Genomic DNA, 21,310 nt, shown 5'->3' on the forward strand with positions numbered 1-21,310 from the left:
TGGTGTACAACAAATACAGCAGTAGATGCTGAACAGATTCAGATAGAAGAACTTTGAGGAATGACCATTGTCTTGGAAGACACAGACAGTAATCCATGAAGAATCAGAAAACACTGTTGAAACAAGAAGCATATGCAATCAAAACTGCCCATCAGAAATAACTTGAGAGAGAAACTAATGTATTTTTCAGAACTGGACAGGAACTTGTTGTATCCAATGTTAGAGGAAATTCAGTATTTACCATCCACAGATTAACTCATCATGGAACTCCAACTGGAGACACATGGCCAATAGCTCAGATATCTTATCGAATCCCCTATCATTTACACTACGTTGTAGAAGAAAGTATTCAAAAGCAGTTATATGTGGGAATTATTCAGCCTCCTCCTACACTGTGAGCGTACCAGTTGTCAGAGTGCCTAAAAAAAGTATTAATGGGGAAAAATCTTATCACATCTGCGCTGATATGTGAGTAATGCAGCATTTTAAAGATGTTTTGACAAAAAATACCTCTATTAGTTTATTAGTACTTTGAAAAACTGTTTATTCTGTCACATAATGCCAGCAATTAAGCTACTGGCTTATTCTAAACCAGAAACATGACAGTGTCAATAAACCAATTGGTTATGCATCTCAACAGCTTAACAAAGCTCAAATTAACTACAGTAGTCTCAAGAAGAAACTGCTAGCTCTGATAAGTTATATCTTTATGGCATACATTTTACAGTATCCACTGACCATGCTGGACTACTGTGGCACCAAATTAAAAGACCCAAGTAGTCTATTAATGTTATGGATCCTAAAACTTAGAGAGTATGATTACAAACCCATAAGCCCACCAAATCACCAAAAAACAAATGCTCTAAGTAGAAAAGTCTGTGTGTTGCGAGTGGCGAGTGGACAAGGTCCTCACAGCTGAATTGAATGAGGCACAGGGAAAAGATGAGGAATGCCAGCAACTTGTCACACTGCTAAATTTATGTTAAGATATGATGTTTTATGCCACAAAACCCAACAGGAAAACCAAATGGTAATAGCATGACTTATATGCCATGACAGTACTCATTCTTGCCTTAACAGGATGTGGGCAAGAAATGCATATACGGCCACCAAATATTGGTGGACATAACAACAGTGTGACACAGAGAATTATACACACCTGTAGTCCTTGTGTATGACTTTCCAGCTGATTAGGCATAAAAATCGGTTGAAAACAATATCCAAAGCTTCCACACCCCTTGCAATAGCTGTTTTGGGCATTCTAGAACCACTTCCACAAACACAGCAAGAAAATAAGTATGTATTATTGGTAACCCATGTTTCCTAGTCATGGCATCGATTGTTCACGTGATGACAATCTTTCTTTCCACGAACAATACGAGACTGGAATAGAAGGGAGAACTGATAGAGGTACTCAAAGTACCCTCCGCCACACACCGTCAGGTGGCTTGCGGAGTATGGATATAGATGTAGATGTAGATGGTAGAAACTAAGGCAAAAACATTTGTTACACATTCGGTTCCACCTTTTGAATGTCCTAGTTTGATACAGATCAAAGGACAAGTTTCATATTTTCATTGTCCATTGAAGTTCGTAAACGTTTGAGAATCAACAGATAAAGGACAACATCTTTTCAACCTACAGCAAAGGAAGGAAGAAAAACTGAGTTTAATGTCCCATCAACATTGTGGTCATTCGAGATGGAGCACAGGCTCGGATTACGTCAAGCGCGGAGCAGAAAATTGGCTGTGCCCCTTCACAGGAACCATCCCAGATTTGCCTGGAGTGATTTAGGGGCTTCACAGAAAACCTCAATCTGCATGATTGGACCCAGATTTGAACCGCTATCCTCCCAAATGCAAGTCCAGTGTGCCAGCCACTGCACCACCTCAGTTGGTCGGTTGGATTAAAAGACGGGGAAAGGGACCAAACTACAAGGTCATCAGTCCCTTGTTCTGAATAAAACAAAGCCGCAAGAGTGAGAATAAAACAAAAATCGCAAGAACGATGAAGGGTAACAAACATGTAAATGAACAAAAGGGGACAAGAAAACCACAGAAACATCAGAAATGGGATGAAGAGATTAAAACAACAAAGCAGATTACCGTGGCTGGCTGACCATGAGAATAAAAAAGGAGAAGCCAGAACTATGCAACACATTAAAACCTCCACCCTAGAAGCACTAGGGCGGAGGACACAGAGGGACGAAGGATATGCGCTAAAACTTAGATCAAATGATAAAACCCACCCTCATTAATAAAACGTAAAACTAAATCAGCCGATGAGGCGTTGTCAGATAAAATTAGTGGCAATGAGTCCAGTAACCCAAGATTTCATCGCTGGGCAGTCAAAGTGGGACAGTGCACCAGAATATGGGCCACTGTCAACCGGGTGCCGCATCGACATTCAGGTGGGTCTTCACGGCGCAAGAGGTAACTGTATGTCTAGCCTGTTTGGCCAGCCTGTCGGCAAGTTTGTTGCTTGGGATGCCGACATGTCCTGGGGTTCACACAAACACCACTGAACGACGATACTGGTCCAGGGCATAGATGGATTCCTGGATGGATGCTACCAAAGTATGGTGAGGGAAGCACTGGTCGATAGCTTGTAGGCTGCTCAAGGAGTCAGTACACAGAAGAAACAATTCCCCGGGGCTTGAACGGATATACTGAAGTTCACAAGAGATGCCCACCAGCTCTGCAGTGAATACACTGCAGCCACTGGCCAAGGAATGCTGTTCAAAATGACCTCTGTGGATGTAGGTGAAGCCAACATGACCATCAGCCTTCAAGCCATCGGTGTAAGCCACTTCAGAACCCCAGAACATGTCAAGAACTGAGAGGAAGTGACAGCGGAGAGTGGCAGGAGTAACTGAGTCCTTAGGGTCATGCAAAAGGTCCAGACAAATCTGCAGCCTGGATGTACACCATGGAGGTGTATGCAGATGGGCCTAGATAGGAGGTGGTAAAGGGATGGACTCCAGTTCAGACAGAAGGGATCACACGCGAACCACAATCGTTAGCCCAGACCTGGGCTGCTGACGTGGGAGATGAACTGCCAGGGGTGAAAAAAGAAGACAGTAATTTGGATGCTCAGGAGAACTACTAATGTGTGCAACAAAACTTTCGCTGGATCTGCAATGGAGGGACTCCGGCCTCCACCAGGACACTGGTCACCAGACTCGTTCTAAAAGCTCCCAACACTAGATGAATGTCACACTGGTGCACCCCTGGGGGAAGCCCCCAACATGGAGCCAGTAGGCCACGTGACTCCAGGACCCAACCCAACCGCCAACACCACCATACATTCCAGCAGCTTACAAACAACATTGGTAAGGCTGACGGGGCGATATCTATACACATCAAGCGGGTTTTTCCCGGGTTTCAGCACTGTAATGATGGTGCTCTCCCGCCACTGCGATGGAAATGCGCCATCACAACAGATCTAGTTGAAGATGACACGGAGACAGCACTTGTAGTCAGACAAGAGATGTTTAATCATCTGATTGTTGATCTGATCCTGCCCGGAGCAGCGTCGGGGCAATGTAAAAGTACGCTGAGCTCCCACTCCTTAAATGGGGCATTATAGGGTTCACTGTGGTGTGTAGTGAACGGGAGGACTTTCCTTTCCATCCGCCGTTTGAGGGTGTGAAAGTCTGGGGGTAGTTCTCCAGTGCAGAGACTCGAGCATAGTGTTGAGCAATTGCGTTTGCGTCGGTACATAGCACACCACTGATGGTAACGCCAGGGACACATGTTAGGGTCTGGTACCCAACAAGACATCTGATCTTTGTCCAGACTTGGAAAGGTGACATATGGTACCCAATGGTCAACACATACCTCTCCCAACACTCCTGTTTCCATCATTTTATAAGCTGGCATACACAGGCACGGAGCCGCTTAAAGGTTATCAGGTGCTCTAGGGGACGGTGCCGCTTATGCTGCTGTAGAGCTCGCCGACACTCTGTAATTGCCTCAGTGACTTCCAGCGACCACCAAAGGACTGTCTTCCACCAGAGGCACCCTAAAAAGCAATGGATCACATTTTCTGCTGCAGAAACGATTGTAGTAGTCATCGACCACTGCATCGATGTTACCATGTGGGTGAGAGTCAATGGTGACATCAGAGGTGAAAGTTTCCCAGTCCACCTTGTTTAAAGCCCATCTGGGCAGGCATCTGTGGGCCTGACACCGGGGCAATGACAGGAAGATGGGAAAGTGGTCACTACCACACAGGTCGTCATGTGCTAACCAGTGGATAGATGAGGGAAGTCCTGGTACGCAAACTGATAAATCAATGGCTGAGTAACTACCTCAAGCAAGACTGAAATGTGTGGTGACCCCAGTATTTAAGAGCCAGAGGGCGAACAGTGACAGTAAAGTTTTGAAATCACTGCCTGAGCCTGTAAGCACGGTATCACCCCACAAGGGGTTATGGGCATTAAAATCTCTCAAAAGTAGGAAAAGTTTAGGGAGTTGATGAATCATTGCAGCTAATACATTCAAGGGTAATGCACCATCTGGAGGAAGATATACACTGCAGACAGTTAATGCCTGCATCGTCAGTATTCTGACAGCCACAGCTCCTAGAGGGGTTTGAAGGGGCACAGTTTCACTACAGATTGAGTTTAGGACATAAATGCAAACTCCACCCGACACTCGATTATAGTCGATACGACTCATGTAATATACCTTATGGTCTCGGAGGGCAGGGGTCCACGTTGCTGGGAACCAGGTTTCCTGGAGGACAATGCAGAAAACAGTTGCTGTAGCTCAGCCAGGTGATGGAAAAAACTGTCACAATTCCACTGGAGGACGACATCATCATGAGACTGGGAAGGCATGGAACATTCAATGAGGCAGTTTATGCCTCAGGGTCACCTGCTGCCACCGACTTATTGCCTGAGCAGTCTATATCCATTGTGTCTAAGGGTCAAGTGAGATCCACGTCATCAGTGGACGCCAGAATCTCCACCCCATCTTCAGAGGCAGAGCTTGTAGGTAGCAGTGGTGTGGGTGCCACCGCAAGTTCCTTGTTCTTGGGGGGGGGGGGGGTCTTCTTTTCTGATTTCTCGCGCTATTCCTTGAGTTTCCCTGGCTGGGAGGACTTCACTGAATCAGTCTCCAGGACTGAGGATGAGCGTGAAGCCCTACAACCAGCTGCTTTTGGGCTCTTCAGCCACTGGCAGATGTCATCTTTCCCACTAGCAGAAACCCGGCAAGAGAATGACCCAAGTGACCCCATCCTAGCGAGAAGAGCCGAAGAAGCCTTACGCTTCTCTGGCTCAGAAGTGGGGACTGAAATCCCCGATGGTCAGGGGGGGTGGGGAGGGCGGGGGGCTGTAGCTCCAGAAATAGGTGGTGCGGGGGCAACAGGGAGGGAAGTGGCCCCCCACCATCAAGGGGGCAGGTGTAGTCTCCCAGTTCTGAGAGGTGACAGGAATTCGAGGAACTGATGGGGCGACAACTGCTCTCGTAGCGCAAGCGTATGAGGTCATAACCACAGGATGCAGGTGCTCAAATTTCCTCTTAGCCTCAGTGTAGGTCAGTTGGTCCAGGGTTTTATATTCCATGATTTTCCTCTATTTCTGTAAAATCCTGCAGTCAGGCGAGCAAGGTGAATGGTGCTCTCCGCAGCTGACACAAATGGGAGGCGGGACACATGGAATATTGGGATGCGATGGATGTCCACAATATCGACAGGTGGGGCTGGAAGTACAGTAGGAAGAGATATGGCTGAATTTCCAGGACTTAAAAGCACCACATCGGGGGAGGTATATATGGCTTGACGTCACAGTGGCAGACCATCACCTTGACCTTCTCAGGCAATGTGTCACTCTCAAAGCCCAAGATGAAGGCACCGGTGGCAACGTGGTTACCCCTCGGACCCTGATGGCTGCGCTGGGTAGAATGAACACCTCGACACTCTAAATTAGCATGCAGCTTGTCGTCAGACTGCAAAAGGTCCCTGTAGAATATAATACCCTGGACCATATTTAAGCTCTTATGTGGCATGATGGTAACAGAAACATCCCCCAACTTGCCACAAGCGAGTAATGCCTGTGACTGGGCAGAGGACGTTGTTTCTAGCAAAACTGACCCAGAGCGCATTTTGAACAAGCCCTCCACCTCCCAAGACTTGTTCTCCAAATGTTCCACAAAAAACTGAGGCTTCATGGACATGAAAGATTCCCCATCAACTCTCGTACATACAAGGTACTGGGGCGAATAAGCTTAACTGCCATCCTTAGCCTGGCGCTCCTCTCATAGCGTGGCCAAGGAGGGGAATGACTTGAGGTCATATTCATTAGCATTGAATTTAGACTTTGCCCGCTTAGAGACTGCTGTATGCAGACCACCAGCAAGAGATGACGTACTACGCTTCACGGCGTGTCAACCGCCCTGATGCCACCCACTCCGACCAGGGGCCCTCCCCACGGGCGCCACCCAGCCGCAGCAAGGGCCACCTGACAGGATGGTCATTGCCGAGAGTCCCGATGCCCCAGGGTGACGGGCATCTAATCCTTGGCATACATGGGGAGTTAACAGTGCAGGCATAAGCAGAGCAATCCCTGCATTTTCAGGGGGCTACAACCAACAGGGAACATGGTGGCCTCACCACAACGGACTGGCTAACGTGCTGGATATGAGGTGCGAAGTAGTCCATGGTCATTGTCGGCACAGAAAGTGACACTGCATAGTGCATGGTTGAAAATGCACACAGGAAGGTGTCCTTCCACAAGAGATGGAGACTGGGTGGGACTGCAATGTGACAATGAGAAAGAGAGCTAAAGATCTCAATAAACAATGGACATAATGCACCATGTACGGCGCCCTTCCCCAATTGGCTTGCTCTTTGGGAAAATTTTGGAGCATGCAGGTCAAACCCTACAGGGGACCATCACATAAAGGCCGAACAGTGTGAGACTCCTTTTAGTTGCCTCTTACAACGGGCAGGAATACCTCAGAACTATTCTAACCCCCGGACCTGCAGGGGGAAAACCACCTCACTCAACATCTTGTAGTGGATGGAAATGTGGAGCACAGTCACAAAAGCATAATTATGATGCTTTCTTACTAAATTAATAAAACCTGGAATGAATGGATAGGTATTTGCCATACACTGTACCTGCCTAAAACAGATGAATCCATCAGTTGACTGGACGCACCCTCTATAATGTTATGTACAGGTGAAAAATGAGGTCTCTATTTGAATTAGAAAAATTACTAGTGGGTATTGATTCAAATGAAGTCAAAGGATTAACAAGGAGACTTAAAACTATATGGCAAAATGTCTGTCACAATAATTCATGGGCAATTGCTAGACAAATAGAGAGAGGTAATAAAGGTGCAATATTACCACCCTAACAACAGGATGACTGAGTTCTATTGAGAAATCCTGCAATTAAAACGGTGAAAAAACAAGAAATTCTTACCACATTATGGGGGACCATATCGTACTTTGCAGCTCACATCATATGTGAAGGTTGAGTTTATGGGTGGCGAGCAGGAGTAAATTTAGCAATACTCATGTTACAATGTCATATATTTATTAGACTTTGTTATGGCAGAGCAGGCAGGATGGCCACCCAATCCACTGTAAGGATCCTGGCTACAGCTGTTGGCAGTGGAGGGTGGCTTGGGGTGGAACATTTTTGCTGGTAGGCTTCCATTGCCTGGCTCATGAGGACCAGTGATGGCAGTTAGTAAGCATGAAGTGAGTAGTAGGGTTCCAATTCAACCCTCGCACCCAGCATGTTAGATGCAGGACCGTACGGCAAATGGTCCACGAATGAAGCTGGCTGATGCTGTAAGAAGCTTCTATAGACTCCATGATGGTTGGCGACTCAGCAGAAGCCTCCAGCTATATGCCCTTTGTCAGTTGGGCACCTGCTATTTACATGTGCCGGAACCAGACATGTCATCATGTAGACATCCCATGCATTATGCAGTCCTTCTGACACTACGATGGAGTGGAGTCCTGAATTTCAGTAAAACCCTGGTTGCCAATCAGTGGCCATATCAACATGCTGGGAACTGATAGGTGATGTAATGCTGAATCAATACTTGTGGCAATTGTCGACAGTGATGTAGTCATCAGGCAACAGTTGGCTAGCAGTTTTATACTTCCGTTTCCACTATTCCCTGACTCATCACTCACTACTGCCTATACCTCTGCACCATATCCCTGAAATTACTCATCCTGTACACACACCATTCCCTTCACAGTTTCCCCTCTTCCTCCGATATATTTCCCCCTCCTTATCCATTATTCCACATCATTGTGCACTGTGCACAACTACTGCTGCTTTTGGCCAAACAAGGTCACTAATGACTGTCCCATGTGCCTGCTGCCTCTCTTTATAATCGTTAGGAACCCATCTCCAACCCTCCCTCCCACTGCCTACTTTCTTTACCTTCTTCTACCCCTCCCCCCCCCCCACACCCACACCTACCTTCATGGCTACATTGCCCCAGCTGACACCTGACTACAGCAGCAATACTTGGGTGTGGGGTTGCGTCAGGCGTCAGGTAAACTTGGTGTGTGTGTGTGTGTGTGTGTGTGTGTGTGTGTGTGTGTGTGTGTGTGTGCGGGGAGCACACTATTAACCCTGAAGCCGGATTCACTTACTGAAAGATAGCAATGCTCTCATTCCATTATTTACATTTACTATGGCAACTGGTGTACTAGTAATATACAGGGCGTCCGAGGAGGATTGGTCAGTATTCACTATTCACTGGGACATGACCGGGGAGGGGGGGGGGGGGGGGGGGGAAGGCTAGAAACCATGGACTCTAAAATGCATACCTTACAAGCTTTGAGCACTTCTTCAGCAGAAGAGTTGGAGATATGTGTTTCACAGTACGGAAGATGAACAAGTGCTCATGGCTCTTAAGGAATGCATTTTAGAGCCCTTGTTTACTAGATATTTTTGCTTCGAATGATCATTCCTGTCATATCCCCGAATACTGACCATTCGTTCTGAAACACCCTGTAACTTAAGTAGGCTTTCTGAATTTGACAGATTATTTTCAACATGTACAATTTTGCAACTGTACTTACAAGAACAGGCATTTCTACTGGCACAATGTACATGTGTTTGTATCGAGGAGTCAACTTATGTTGTACTCCCTAACATCTATCACACTGCATCTCATCCTAAAAATAATTGCACTGTGAAGTCAGGAAAAGGAAATGAATTTTGTATCGTAGCAGACCTATGAGAGCAATTACTGTATGATACTACCAGCCATACATTAAGCAAATATGAAGAATAAAGATGATATGAATGTACTTCTTCCATTGTTTAAAGGTTTATCCTCTGAAATGCACCACTTACATTTCCAACCAAATGAATAATTTATGGGAGAAATAACAACAATAAGTTTAGTAAACTAATGCACTCAATAATTTATTCCCAAAATTGAATATGAAAATCTAAAGTAGTTTTCAGTACTTACACCAGGTGTAGCCAACTGGACTGTGAATGCAGAATGTGTCAGTGTGAAACACTGTATGAACGACTGTGAAGAAACACCTGCAAATCAAAGTAAGATGCTATGAAGAAAACTGTAAAGTTTCCCAGAAATAAACAGGCCACAAATCTGTTTTCAAAATAACATATTTTTGGGTGTCTCAAACAATAATCCAAATGCCTAGTGAGTACAATATACTATGAACCTCTACTTAATGCTGAAACATGCATTAGAAAGCGAATGTACCTGTTTGACAGGCTGCAAATAAACTGTATGATCTAGTGGCGTGTACTGAACTTTTCATTGAGGTAAGCAGTTACAAGAGAATAGATTGTTTTTAAACAAGAAATTACATTTTTGATGAATGTGTCACAAAACTCAGACCTCAGCTGCCCTAATAGATCCTTTTCAGCTAAGTGTCGAGTGGGTGTGCCTATGAACAAAGTGTGCCAATCACATAAAACAGTGGGTGTGCCAATGTACAAAGTGTGCCAATCACACAAAACATTTTCTTGTACCATTCCACTGTTGTTTTAAAATTGTGAGCCCATACCTTTTCCTTTATTACTGGGTTAGCTAACACACACCCCAAAGAGCATATTCTTAATTAATAGAAGGCAAGCTACTTTCAAAACATGGGCTATGCAGAATATATTTTCTATAAAGGATCAGCATATGTTCAAAGGTTTGAATCCAATTGACCACATTGTATCAAGTAAATTGAGAAATGTTGGCAAACATGTTTGACTTGGTCAAAAACAACTGAAAGTTTCTATACCACCCATCGGCTTTGACCTACATCATAACTGTGTTGCACTGTGTAACACAAGCGAAGCCGATGCTTATCGAACCAGGGAAGAGTAATGGTGGTGTGGCAAGACAATACCTCGACGTTATTAGGAGTTGTTCCTGGTTCACTACATTTCTTCTCTTTTTTTGTGTGGGAATGATGTGGCAGCCTAAATATTTTTGTCAGCTTTTATGTTTTCATTGTTCTTTATTGTAAGAAGTGTAGTGTGGTAGTACATAATTTTCTTTGAGATGTGGTTATCGAAATTTATTTTGGAGATGTTTATGATTTTGTGGTTTGGTTTCGTAGTAGTTCATATTTAGCTGTTTACAGTAGTGGCTATAGTGAAGTGTGATATATTCATTTTGGTCTGGTTTGTTTATGATGACAGTTGCTTCTGTTAGTAGTGGTTTTCTGGTATTGTGGACATTGTTTGAACAATATAGGTCAAGTGACTTGATTTTTGGGTTAAATTTCATTTTGGAATGGTGGTGTAATTCTTATTGTTGTATATTTAGTTTGTCCATGTCCAAAACCCTGCGCTTGCCTCAGTTGTCCCATTAGTATAAATCTACTGCTGCAGTTAAATATTTAGCATGTTGCTTTTGCTTGTTTGTGGGTGTAATGAGAAAGGTCAAGGTCGTCAAATTGTATATACTTGGAATAGCGGTCTTCACCATCTTCACTATTGGTAATCCCAAAAACTCTATACGGCATGTTCAAAGGGTCATTAGATTACATTAATAGTTATTCCATATATCATGAATACGACATTTCATAATTAAGTGGAATGTGTCAGTTTAACATAAGTTTTCTTTCAACAACATAATTAATTTTTTTTCTTAACATTGGCACCAAACAGACGGTTCAAATATTGTCTCTAAAGAAGCCAAGTAGTGCAGTTGCCATAGTGTAGTGGTTATGATACAAGATTGTTGCATGGAGGGTTGTGAGTCCTAAACTCACCTGAACTGTAAAATTTTAATTTCTATATTCCGTTCGAGTACATTCTAGAAGTGTCCACAAATAGCAAGAATCACTGTACTGGAATGTTCTGTAGCTGTATATATACCGTATGTGTTCTGGCCGGAGGCAGTTCGCGTTGCGCTCTTGCATGTGCAAGTGCTGAATAAACCTTCGTTAAGTGAAGTTAGTGTTCGTCATTCATCCACTTACACCTTCCTCTATGGGACAATATAATAAATTTTCTAGAGACCAAGAAGGTTATGTTAACAAATCAGCACAGGTTTGGAACGTATCATTTGTTTGAAACTCAGCTTGCCCTTTTCTCACAATACACTTGGAACTATGGACAAAGGGCAACAGACAGATTCCATATTCCTAGATTCTGAAAAGCATTTGACATGGTGCTCATGTCAGATTGTTAACAAATGTAAGAGTATATGGAATAGATTCCCAGATATGCAAGTCACTCAAAAATTTCTTTAGTAATAGAAGCCAGTGCATTGTCCTTAACGGCAGCTGTTCATTAGAGATACGGGTATCGTTTAGAGTGCCCCAGGGAAGTGTGATAGGACCACTGTAACAGTCTATGTATATAAATGATTTGGTGAACAGAGTGGACCGCAATCTATGATTGCTAATAAAGCTTGTGTATGGTAAGGCAGTGAAGTTGAATGACTATACAAGGATGCAAGGTGACTTAGATAAAAATTTCTAGTTGGTATGATGAATTGCAGCTAGCTCTAAATTTAGAAAAGTGTAAATGAATGCAGATGAGTAACAAAAAAAAAAATAATGTTCAAGTACAGCATTGGTAGTGTCCTGTTTGACACAGTCATGTCATTTAAATATCTGGGCACAATGATGCAATGTAATGCAAAATGAAAAAAGCATGTGAGGATTGTAATAGGGAAGGTGAATGGTCAACTTTGGTTTATTGGGAGAATTTTAGGAAAGTGTGATTCATCTGTAAAGGAGACAGCATATTGGGTGCTAGTGTGACCTATTCTTGAGCATTGCTCGAGGTGTGGTATCCATACCGAGCCCGATTAAAGGAAGACATCAAAGCAATTCAGAGGCAGGCTGCTAGATTTGTTACCAAAACATTCAAACAACACAGAAGCGTTATGGAGATGCTTCAAGAACTCAAATGGAAATCCCTCGAGAGAAGGCGCTGTTCTTTTCAAGGAACACTATTGAGAAAATGTAGAGAACCAGCATTTGAAGCTGATTGCAGAACGATTCTGCTGCTGCCAACATACGAGGGTCATTTTTAAAGTAAGAACCAATTTGTAATGGAGTAAGAAAAACTTTATTTATGAACATAAATTGTATCACAGACTACAGTATGCACAGTTTTTCCACTTTTAAACATAGTCACCATGAACATTTAAACATTTCTCAAATTCTGGTACCAGCTTTTGGATCCCAGCATAAAGAACTCTGCCACCTGACCATTCAACCAGTTAGTAACACTTTCTTTCAACATGCCATCATTTTCCAAGCACTTCCCACTGAGAAATTCCTTCAGTTTTGGAAACAGAAGTCTGATGGTGAATCAGGGCTGTATGGCGGAAGATCCAGTAATTCCAAAATGAAACTTGTGCAGTTGCATCTTTGCTGCAACGTGAGGCCGACGACTGTCATGAAGTGGAACAATGGTGTTAGAGAGCAGTCCCCACTAGTGATTTTGAGTAGCGCTCCTAAGTTTCACAGTACCACTTAGCATTTATTGTCGTTCCTCTTGGCAAGTAGTCAAGCAGAAGGATGTCTTTCCCGTTGAAAAAAAAACTGTGGCCATAATTTTCCGTGGTTTCGGCAGAGGGTTTGAATGATGCAACTCACTGGATTGACGTTTATTCCCTGGCGTGTAGTGCACAAGCCACACTTCATCACGTCACAACACAATGTGACTCAAGAACTTGTCACCATTCTTGTGATAGCACTCCAAAAACATTTTCGGCATCCATCTCGCACACTTTTTTTTTTAGTAAGTAACAATGAGAAACTATTGCTCTAGATATTAGTGGAAATTACTGATACACCTTGTCAATAGAGAAGCGCCTGTTTTGGCGAATTGCATCAACTTTTTGTGTCAAGTCTTCATTCATGACAGTAAGCCATCCAGATCGCTCATCATGAACATCTGTCTGCCCTTCATGAAACTGCCCACGCCATTTATGCACATTTCCATCATTCAGCAGGACCAACTTGTTTTGCATTTACGAACCAAATGTCTGAGCGCACTCCACATTCAGTGGGATTACTCATCAACATGGTGACAAACGAAACAATATAACCATACAACCAACAGCAGCAGATACATGAAACGTAATGGTGGCATAATGAGAGACTAGCCTAGAGTGGCCGACTGTGAATGGACGTCATGTGACATGATGCGCTTTCGGTACTTACTTTAAAAATGACCCTCGTACAAGTCGCGTATGGATCACAAATATAAGATACGACAAATTAGGGCCCATATGGAGGTATATAAACAGTTATATTCCCCTTGCTCTATTTGCAAGTGGAACAGGAAAGAAAATAACTACTAGTGATATAGTCTGTGCAGAATATGGTGGCAGATGTGTGGTGACCAATTTTTGTCTGAAGTGCTGGGTGAACTCATTCGTTTCTTCAGAAAGGGAGGTTGACATTGTCCACTTTCGGCCTGTTTCCAACGCACTGCAATGTGAGAATCGAGGCGCACACCCTAAAATCTTTCTCAAATGATTTTGCAGAAACTATTCAGTAAAAAAAATTCATTTTTGCGTTATGCATAGCTTTATGTGTCAGCTTGATGATCATGTGCTCATCATTTCGTTACTGGTTACAGTTATTGTAATATATGCAATTAAGTAAGACACTGTGCGACATTCGAAAAAGTTTGAAATGAAAAATAGGGGTCACTATGATTTTGCGTCTGATGCATATTACATCACACATTGCTGCACATAAAATTTAGCTCACATATTGTATTTTCGCTTAGAGTTGGGTGGAGGTCTACATAGCACCAAGCTCAAGAAAATTGATCCAATGTAACACACTAGTTTGCGATCGCGCCTGCCAGCGATGAGGCCAGAGTGAAATGTCCATAACATTTCTCATATTTCATAAATGGTTTGAGATGTCAATATGAGATTCTGGTAAATGATAGCACGCAAAGAGGAGAGTATTTTGCCGTATGGTTATAATGTGAAACTTCATTACCTACCATGTTACTCCACTAGCTACAAACTCTTTTGATGAAAGATTGAAGTTTTGAAGGGACATCAATGACTAGTGAAATGAGACATGCTGTAATTTTGGAACAGCATAAATGAAGACATTACATGTTTACTTTTATACCGTGAATATACTTCTTCATAAGCTACTGACCTTACTCGTCCTCAGTTCCTCACTTAATTTAATAAACCATTGTTACAGAATTCTCTCGAATTGCGTCTGTATAACATGTTGGTTAGGTGGAGCTGTATACATTCTGCTGTATTTTGACAAAAGAAGCAAATTTTAACACAGCAACAAGAGAAGTGTAGATGTCAATCACAATTCTCCACTCACAACACTTCTCTGAAAGTTACAAATGGTTAACAAGAGAGGCAAAACTAAATCATTGCTTTTGTTGCATTTTCAGTGGAATTCTTCTTAGATACTAACCAAAGCAGAGGTGGCACTAGATCTTTTTGGATGGTCACCGTGCGAATGTGGGCATGGAGGGGCTCCACTTAATATTACACACACACACACACACACACACACACACACACACACACACACACACACACACACACACACACAAAGAAAGTTGAACATAGGCTTCAGTTTAGAAAGGCACTTCCTCTCCAGCACACCGCATTTCCCTTACAGTATCTGACCGCAACCACCTCCATAAACCCCCGCCCCCCCTGCACACAAACACACATGTGTGTGCTGACAACTTAACGTCCACCGGCCACATTATTCTGTGGGCACTGTACTGGGTTCCCCCCATAATGCACCGCACACCAGCTTATGGAGCATGTATGTAGATGTAGACGGTCAGTTTGGTGTTCCTTAGAGAACGGCGAAAAAACATGAAAATTGAAAAATGGCACCAGTGTTTTGGCTACGCCAGGGGGGAAAAGAAAGCAAATATAATTGAAAATTTAAAATTAAGATCATCCAAAATAACCTCCAACTTGACAGGTCTTCATTTAATTAAAATTAAAATAAAAAAGAAGGCACCCTTAACCTATAAAAGAAAGCCTGAAATCTAGTGAAGTAACTGTGCCATTAGATTTTGCAAAAAATATTTTTCTTTTTTTCAGGATTCAGTGCAATGTTTTCATGGGCAAAAGAGTCAAGCTAATAAGTACTTCACAGCGATTCATTTTGTTGCAAATAAACACACATTATAGTGACAAAGCACCTGCATTGCAAGTGACAGGAGGTACAACAAAATGTGTCAACTTCATGAAACAGATGATCACTGAAATGCAAAACATTGTTCATTTTTGTGATAGATTTGCTGCCCACTACAAAAACTTCAAAAATTCTATTTGTATATGCAATTATCACTAAAATACTGGTATTAAAGCTCAACGGAACCTCTGGTACCAGCCATAGTAAATCAGCTTGTCATGAGATTGGAGGAACTCCCACACTGCTGGCTGCAAAGGCTAACTTGCAACAGCCAATGGAAATCCAAATTTGATCTATACGCATTTTATCACCTAAACTTGACAAAAACCAAATTTATTTTTGTTGACAAGTCTCAGAATTGTCTGGGACTGGGCAAGGAGGTGGTTTTCTTCTGTACTTAAAGTCACTATAACCAGACAAAAATCATATGTTTCTTCCAACTGATTCAAATTACATGAATTCCCGGAAGACTTGCTGTTTTTTGTTTGCCAACATTTAAGACTCTGTGCAGTATCAGCCAGAACTTGAAGCTACAGTTTTACAGTCGGGTCAGTATACTGCCTGCATTTATGAAAAAAAAAAAAAAAAACCTGCTGCTTTGGTAAGGTTTGTGAAATTTCACTTGAAGAACATGATGCTTTGATTAGTTTCAGCCATACTTGTGACCCTTGATGTTTATTTTTCCCGATAGGTATACCTGGATATATGAAAATTTACTCTTGAAACCTGTCAATTCCTGAAGCATTCTCTTTGGATTAACATTTTAGTTCCCCAAATGTACTCATTCAAAAGAGTGAGATAACATTTAAAATGCTAAAATTGTTATTCTGACAATATAGGTCCAGCTCTGGATTCATTAGGCAATTCATCTGTGTGGCTTGGAAACATCTTTTTAGCAACCCAGTAACAGGTTTGAGTAGCTTGGGAATGTTCCCCAACTGTGGGTGGACATGCATTGCTATCTCTCCCTTCAGAGTGCAAGGGGAAACAGCTGTAGTAGACAAATTCAAGTTGGTGCTCCTAGAGAGCTCCAGAATCATCAACAAAACCTTGCTTACGATAGATTGAGTTGAATTTACAAGCTAACACAAAATAATGGGAACAATTTTTAAGATAACCTGTTGAACAGTGTACTTTGCAATTGTGTTTAAAACTGTAACTTTTGCTCAGCAAAGTACAACAGGATTTTCTTGACATCAAAATATCATTTGCCAAATCTGGGGTAGTGAGGTGCGGATAGTTGTTAAAATTGGTCAACCTGACACTGACTGATGCACTAATTAAGCAGTTATGGTTCATGAGAGGTACTGGGTCAATGGAAGCGTCCAATTCCACCCGTCAGCTTTGACCTGTGACGTAAGGCTGTTGTGATGCGTGACGTCATGACGGCGTGGAGTTTAGTTTGTGAGAGTGGCGTGTTTGTAGGTGTAGTTTTGATGTGATCGGTGGTGCTCTCTGGTGGTGTGTTTATAGGTAGCGTGATATGTGGTGTATGGGGTTCATTTGCATGGTAGCATTGCACGTGTGTGGTATCGGTGGTGACTGTGCTTTCAGCGGAATATTTTTCAGCGATTTTGGTTTTGTTATGTCAACATTATTGTAGGTTTTTTTTCTGTTCGTCGTGTGTGAATTTTGGTAAATTGTTTTGTTTATGTCTTTGGTAGGTATGGATATGACTGACAAGGTCAACAGTTTTCGGTTGTCGACGATAATGGGGGAGAGTGCATTGCCTCTAATAAAATTTCTTCAGCTATTCGGCCTACTGGCTGAAGTTGTGAAGTGTTCAGTGTGTCATGAAGAAATGAGGCTTACTAAAGTTCCGGCGTCTCGGACCAGGGGTAGCGTAAGGATAACTTATGGCGCTCCATTAGGCGAGGTTCCTGGTTCAAGAAGTCTAGGTTGGGCATGCGATAAATTGTGTTAATGACGTATCATTTTTGTTATAAATCCTCTCACAGTTTCTCTGCGCATGAGGTGGGTGCAAGTGAGAGAACGGTGCTTGATTGGTATTCTTATTGTCGTGAGGTGTGTTCTGAACATGTTAAGTACAGGGGTACGTTGCGTGGGCCTGGTGTTGTGAAGATTGATGAGTCACAGTTTGGGAAGAGAAAGTATAGGAGGGGTAAGTCTTTGGTTGGGGGGGCTGTGGTATCGGGGGTTTTCAGAATGGGTATTTAGGGTTTTGGAGGGCCGGACAAAAAGGGAATTAGTGGGATTGATTGAGGATTTTATTAAAGAGGGTACCACTATAGTTTCCGACGCATTTTCTTCTTATAGGGGGTTGGGTCAGCAGGGGTACAATCATTTAGCAGTGAACCACAGTGTTGAGTTTAAGAATTATGTGACGGGGGCCTGTATGAATACTACAGAGGGGTTTTGGGCAGCAGTTAAGTCAGTGATTGGGAGGGGGAAGAGGCGCTCTTCTAACCTTCAGTCTCATCTAGATGAGTACTGTTGGCGGAAGAGCGTCCCTGAGGGCTATTGTATTTTTAGTGTTTTTTATCGGTGGTTAGTAGGATGTATAGGCCGAAGGTTGTGGGTTAGTTAGGTGTTGAGTGGGGGGCAGTGGCTGTGGCTTGGGGGGGGGGGGGGAGAGGTGGTTAGTTGGTGGTGAAGTTTGTAGAGGGATGTGAAGGGGGGATTTTTTGGTTTTGCATAAAGGATTTTTTTTTTGTTACAGTTGTTGTTGAGTTAGATTGAGATTTTTTTGGTTTTTCTTGGTTTCTGGGCCTTTTATTTTTGGCGGGGGGGGGGGGGGGGTTGTGTTGGGGTGGAAGTTTTATTTGGTTGTGGTCTTTCCTGTTGGTTTGTATGTTTTTGTTTGTTTGCACGCACACGGGGGGGGGGGGGGGGAGGGAGAGAGAGAGAGAGAGAGAGAGAGAGAGAGAGAGAGAGAGAGAGAGAGAGAGTGAGAGAGTGTTTGGTGGTTTTTCGATCTATTTCGTGTTTGTTGTCATGTTTACATGATGACGTCAAAGAAGCGGTATGGCAGTTGTTGTGAAAGGTTGTTTCCGCCATACTGGTGACGTCACTGGTCAAAGCAGAGGGGTGGAATCGGACGCTTCCATTACCCCGAGACATTTATCTATATTTTGTGTATATTATGAATTAATGTAATATTGTTGCTATAGATAGTGCTGTTCCATACACACATTCAGGACAGGTTGAGCAAGAACATATACACTGAACTATTAAAAGCATATGGAAAAATTATTAATGAAGTAACATCAATCAGTGTAAACAGCCACTGACAATGCCTCCATAAATTAAGGCAAAACACATCCAGTAAAACAAATATTGCCATTATTCAGTTGCAAGTGGAGATTCCTAACATAGAAGTCATTAGCCTACTGTAAAATAAATGAAGTTTTGCGTGACAGTTATACTGATCCAGACTCTAGAAGATAAAATGATGACACTGATTCTGAGCAGGAAACAGAAGATAATGATGAGAGGCACTACAAGAGGTGAAGAAGACCTAAATGTGGAAAATTCACATCACACTGACTGCTACTTTTACAGCACAGGTAACATCTGATGGAGAAACTCAGAGCAATTCCCACGATAGTGACTGCTACTCTTACAGCAGAGGTAACATCTAATGGAGAATGGCAGAGCTACTTAATATCAGAATGCAACAAAATAACATTGCACTGCAGGTTCCTGGACTGCGAATGATCAAATGCGAGTTACTCTCTCTTGAAGAAGTCAATTTTCACATAAAAATATGGTCTTCATGTGAGAACCACTATACGCTCACTCGTATTTACAGCAATCTTCAAATCTAGCAACAAATCATAATTTTTAATCTGAAATGGTCATTTTTAGTGGCACTACGATAAAGAAATTGTTGCTGTTTACTCCAGGAACAGTATAATTTGAAAACTGATCTGACAGGGGGGAAAATGCAAAATGATGCAGTCTCTAACATCAACAGTTATTTTCAAGGCTGTAGAGAGAGAGAGAGAGAGAGAGAGAGAGAGAGAGAGAGAGAGAGAGTGTGTGTGTGTGTGTGTGTGTGTGTGTGTGTTCACAAAACATTTGTACCTTTTAATAGTGTATGTAGATTTCCAGTCTTAAAAGGTATAGAATAAATGTTATATGTCAAAACTTCATACTTAAACAGTGCCTTCATTCATTCAAGGAAAGAGAGATAGACAACATTTCTCCACGTGAGAAAGTGATCTAGGCCTATCACAATCAGTAATTAAGACTAACATTGAAATATCACTGCAGACAAATGGTTCGGTTCAAATTCGCTTGTAAATGAGCTTCTCACATATTGATGTAGGAACTTTGAAGAAAAGTAAAACTGAGATCCCCTTCAGTTTTCACTTAACACAGTACATACACAGAATGTATGGTTCAACGCGAACTTTACTTTCATACAAACCAAACAAGTCAAAAGTTGTTATTTTTGATTCTTTTATATACACTTCTATGGCGGCTGATCCTTACACTGGAAATGTATCAATTTATTTTTATGATCTGACTAAAGGTGGTATCAATGGACTACATCGGAACTATGTGAACTACAAAACCTGGCAAAAAAACTCATAGATGGCCAATGGTGCATGCATCGATTGAATTTTTCACTAATTTTGATGTCTTTTTCTAAATTTATTCTATATTGTTGGCGCCGAATAAGAATAATTATTACAAGATCCACTTTTCTGGAACCCAATTTGGTTTTTCCTTCTTGAGTTTAGCTTCATGTTAAGTTTAGCTATCTTTGAATACATATTCCCTAATTAAGTTCAATGATCAATTAAAAAAGTAAGACGATATGTATTCCAATACAAATTACTGTAATCTTGCCACGCTATGCTACAGGACATACTGCAACTCATATCAACAGTTCCATTATATCGTGTAATACTTGATGGCGTTTAATATAGGTGCATAAACTATTATGTATAAGAAAACATCTGGTTTATAAACGTATATAACATAAACAAGCATATATTCGCTAAAACACCAAGTTGCAATATCACATATTGTTCAGTTCGGTTGAGCAGTAAGTTTCGCTTGAACAAATAACCAAAATATGGCAATACCTCCTGCACAACTTGGTAAAACAATTAAACAACTTATACGCCCACTCCCTGCACCTGTACTTGTCATTTTCAATTTACGGTTTTAAATTTTGTTTAGCTCCAAACCACTTCCGGCCTCCGGGGAAGATATTCTGCATCGAAATGCGTGTTGACAGCAAATCGGCAATGTGACTTCGTCCAAGGAGTGCAGACTCTGTTTATTAGGTTTCGTATGATATCCACCTGTTATGATAACCACCTATTCTGATACAGTTATCTAAAACAAAACTGAAATTATTCATTAAAGGCCAATTCACGAAGGTTGTCACGTCAGAGTGTATTCCCACTGTCCGTCGAGTCACGTCACGTCAAGTCAATTCAGGTCACGCGATCTCAACTCGTATTGCTGTCCTCAACCGTTCTCACGCGGGAGCTGTGGTCTTCGAAATATGATTATTAACTGTTTTTGGGCGGGCAGGACACACTGATGTCACATCACACCCGTCCCGTCCATCTACGTGGTACCTTTATATAATTGGATGTTGCAGTTAATACTTACACGAAAATGATATTTATCTGACTCATATGGTTCACTGATTGCAGAAACAGCCTGTATATTACAAGAGGAAGACAGAAGTGCGAAA

At 42.2% G+C, this 21,310-nt stretch overlaps 1 protein-coding gene across 2 annotated transcripts in view; it reads right to left on the bottom strand.

Annotated features, from left to right (window-relative positions):
* Window positions 1-20,842, bottom strand: part of LOC126251037 (glutamine amidotransferase-like class 1 domain-containing protein 1) — a 69,459-nt gene extending 48,617 nt beyond the window's left edge. For both annotated transcript variants that reach the window (XM_049951608.1, XM_049951607.1), the window contains exons 1-2: window positions 20,688-20,842; window positions 9,462-9,538 (exon numbers count right to left, since the gene is read on the bottom strand). In XM_049951608.1, coding sequence (XP_049807565.1) covers window positions 9,462-9,538; window positions 20,688-20,754 — 144 coding nt within the window. In that variant the 5' untranslated portion in view covers window positions 20,755-20,842. The remainder of the gene's footprint in view (window positions 1-9,461; window positions 9,539-20,687) is intronic.
* Window positions 20,843-21,310: the final 468 nt, after the last annotated feature.

The sequence above is a fragment of the Schistocerca nitens genome, chromosome 1 (assembly GCF_023898315.1).
Source record: "Schistocerca nitens isolate TAMUIC-IGC-003100 chromosome 1, iqSchNite1.1, whole genome shotgun sequence".
Classification (NCBI taxonomy): Eukaryota; Metazoa; Arthropoda; class Insecta; order Orthoptera; family Acrididae; genus Schistocerca; species Schistocerca nitens.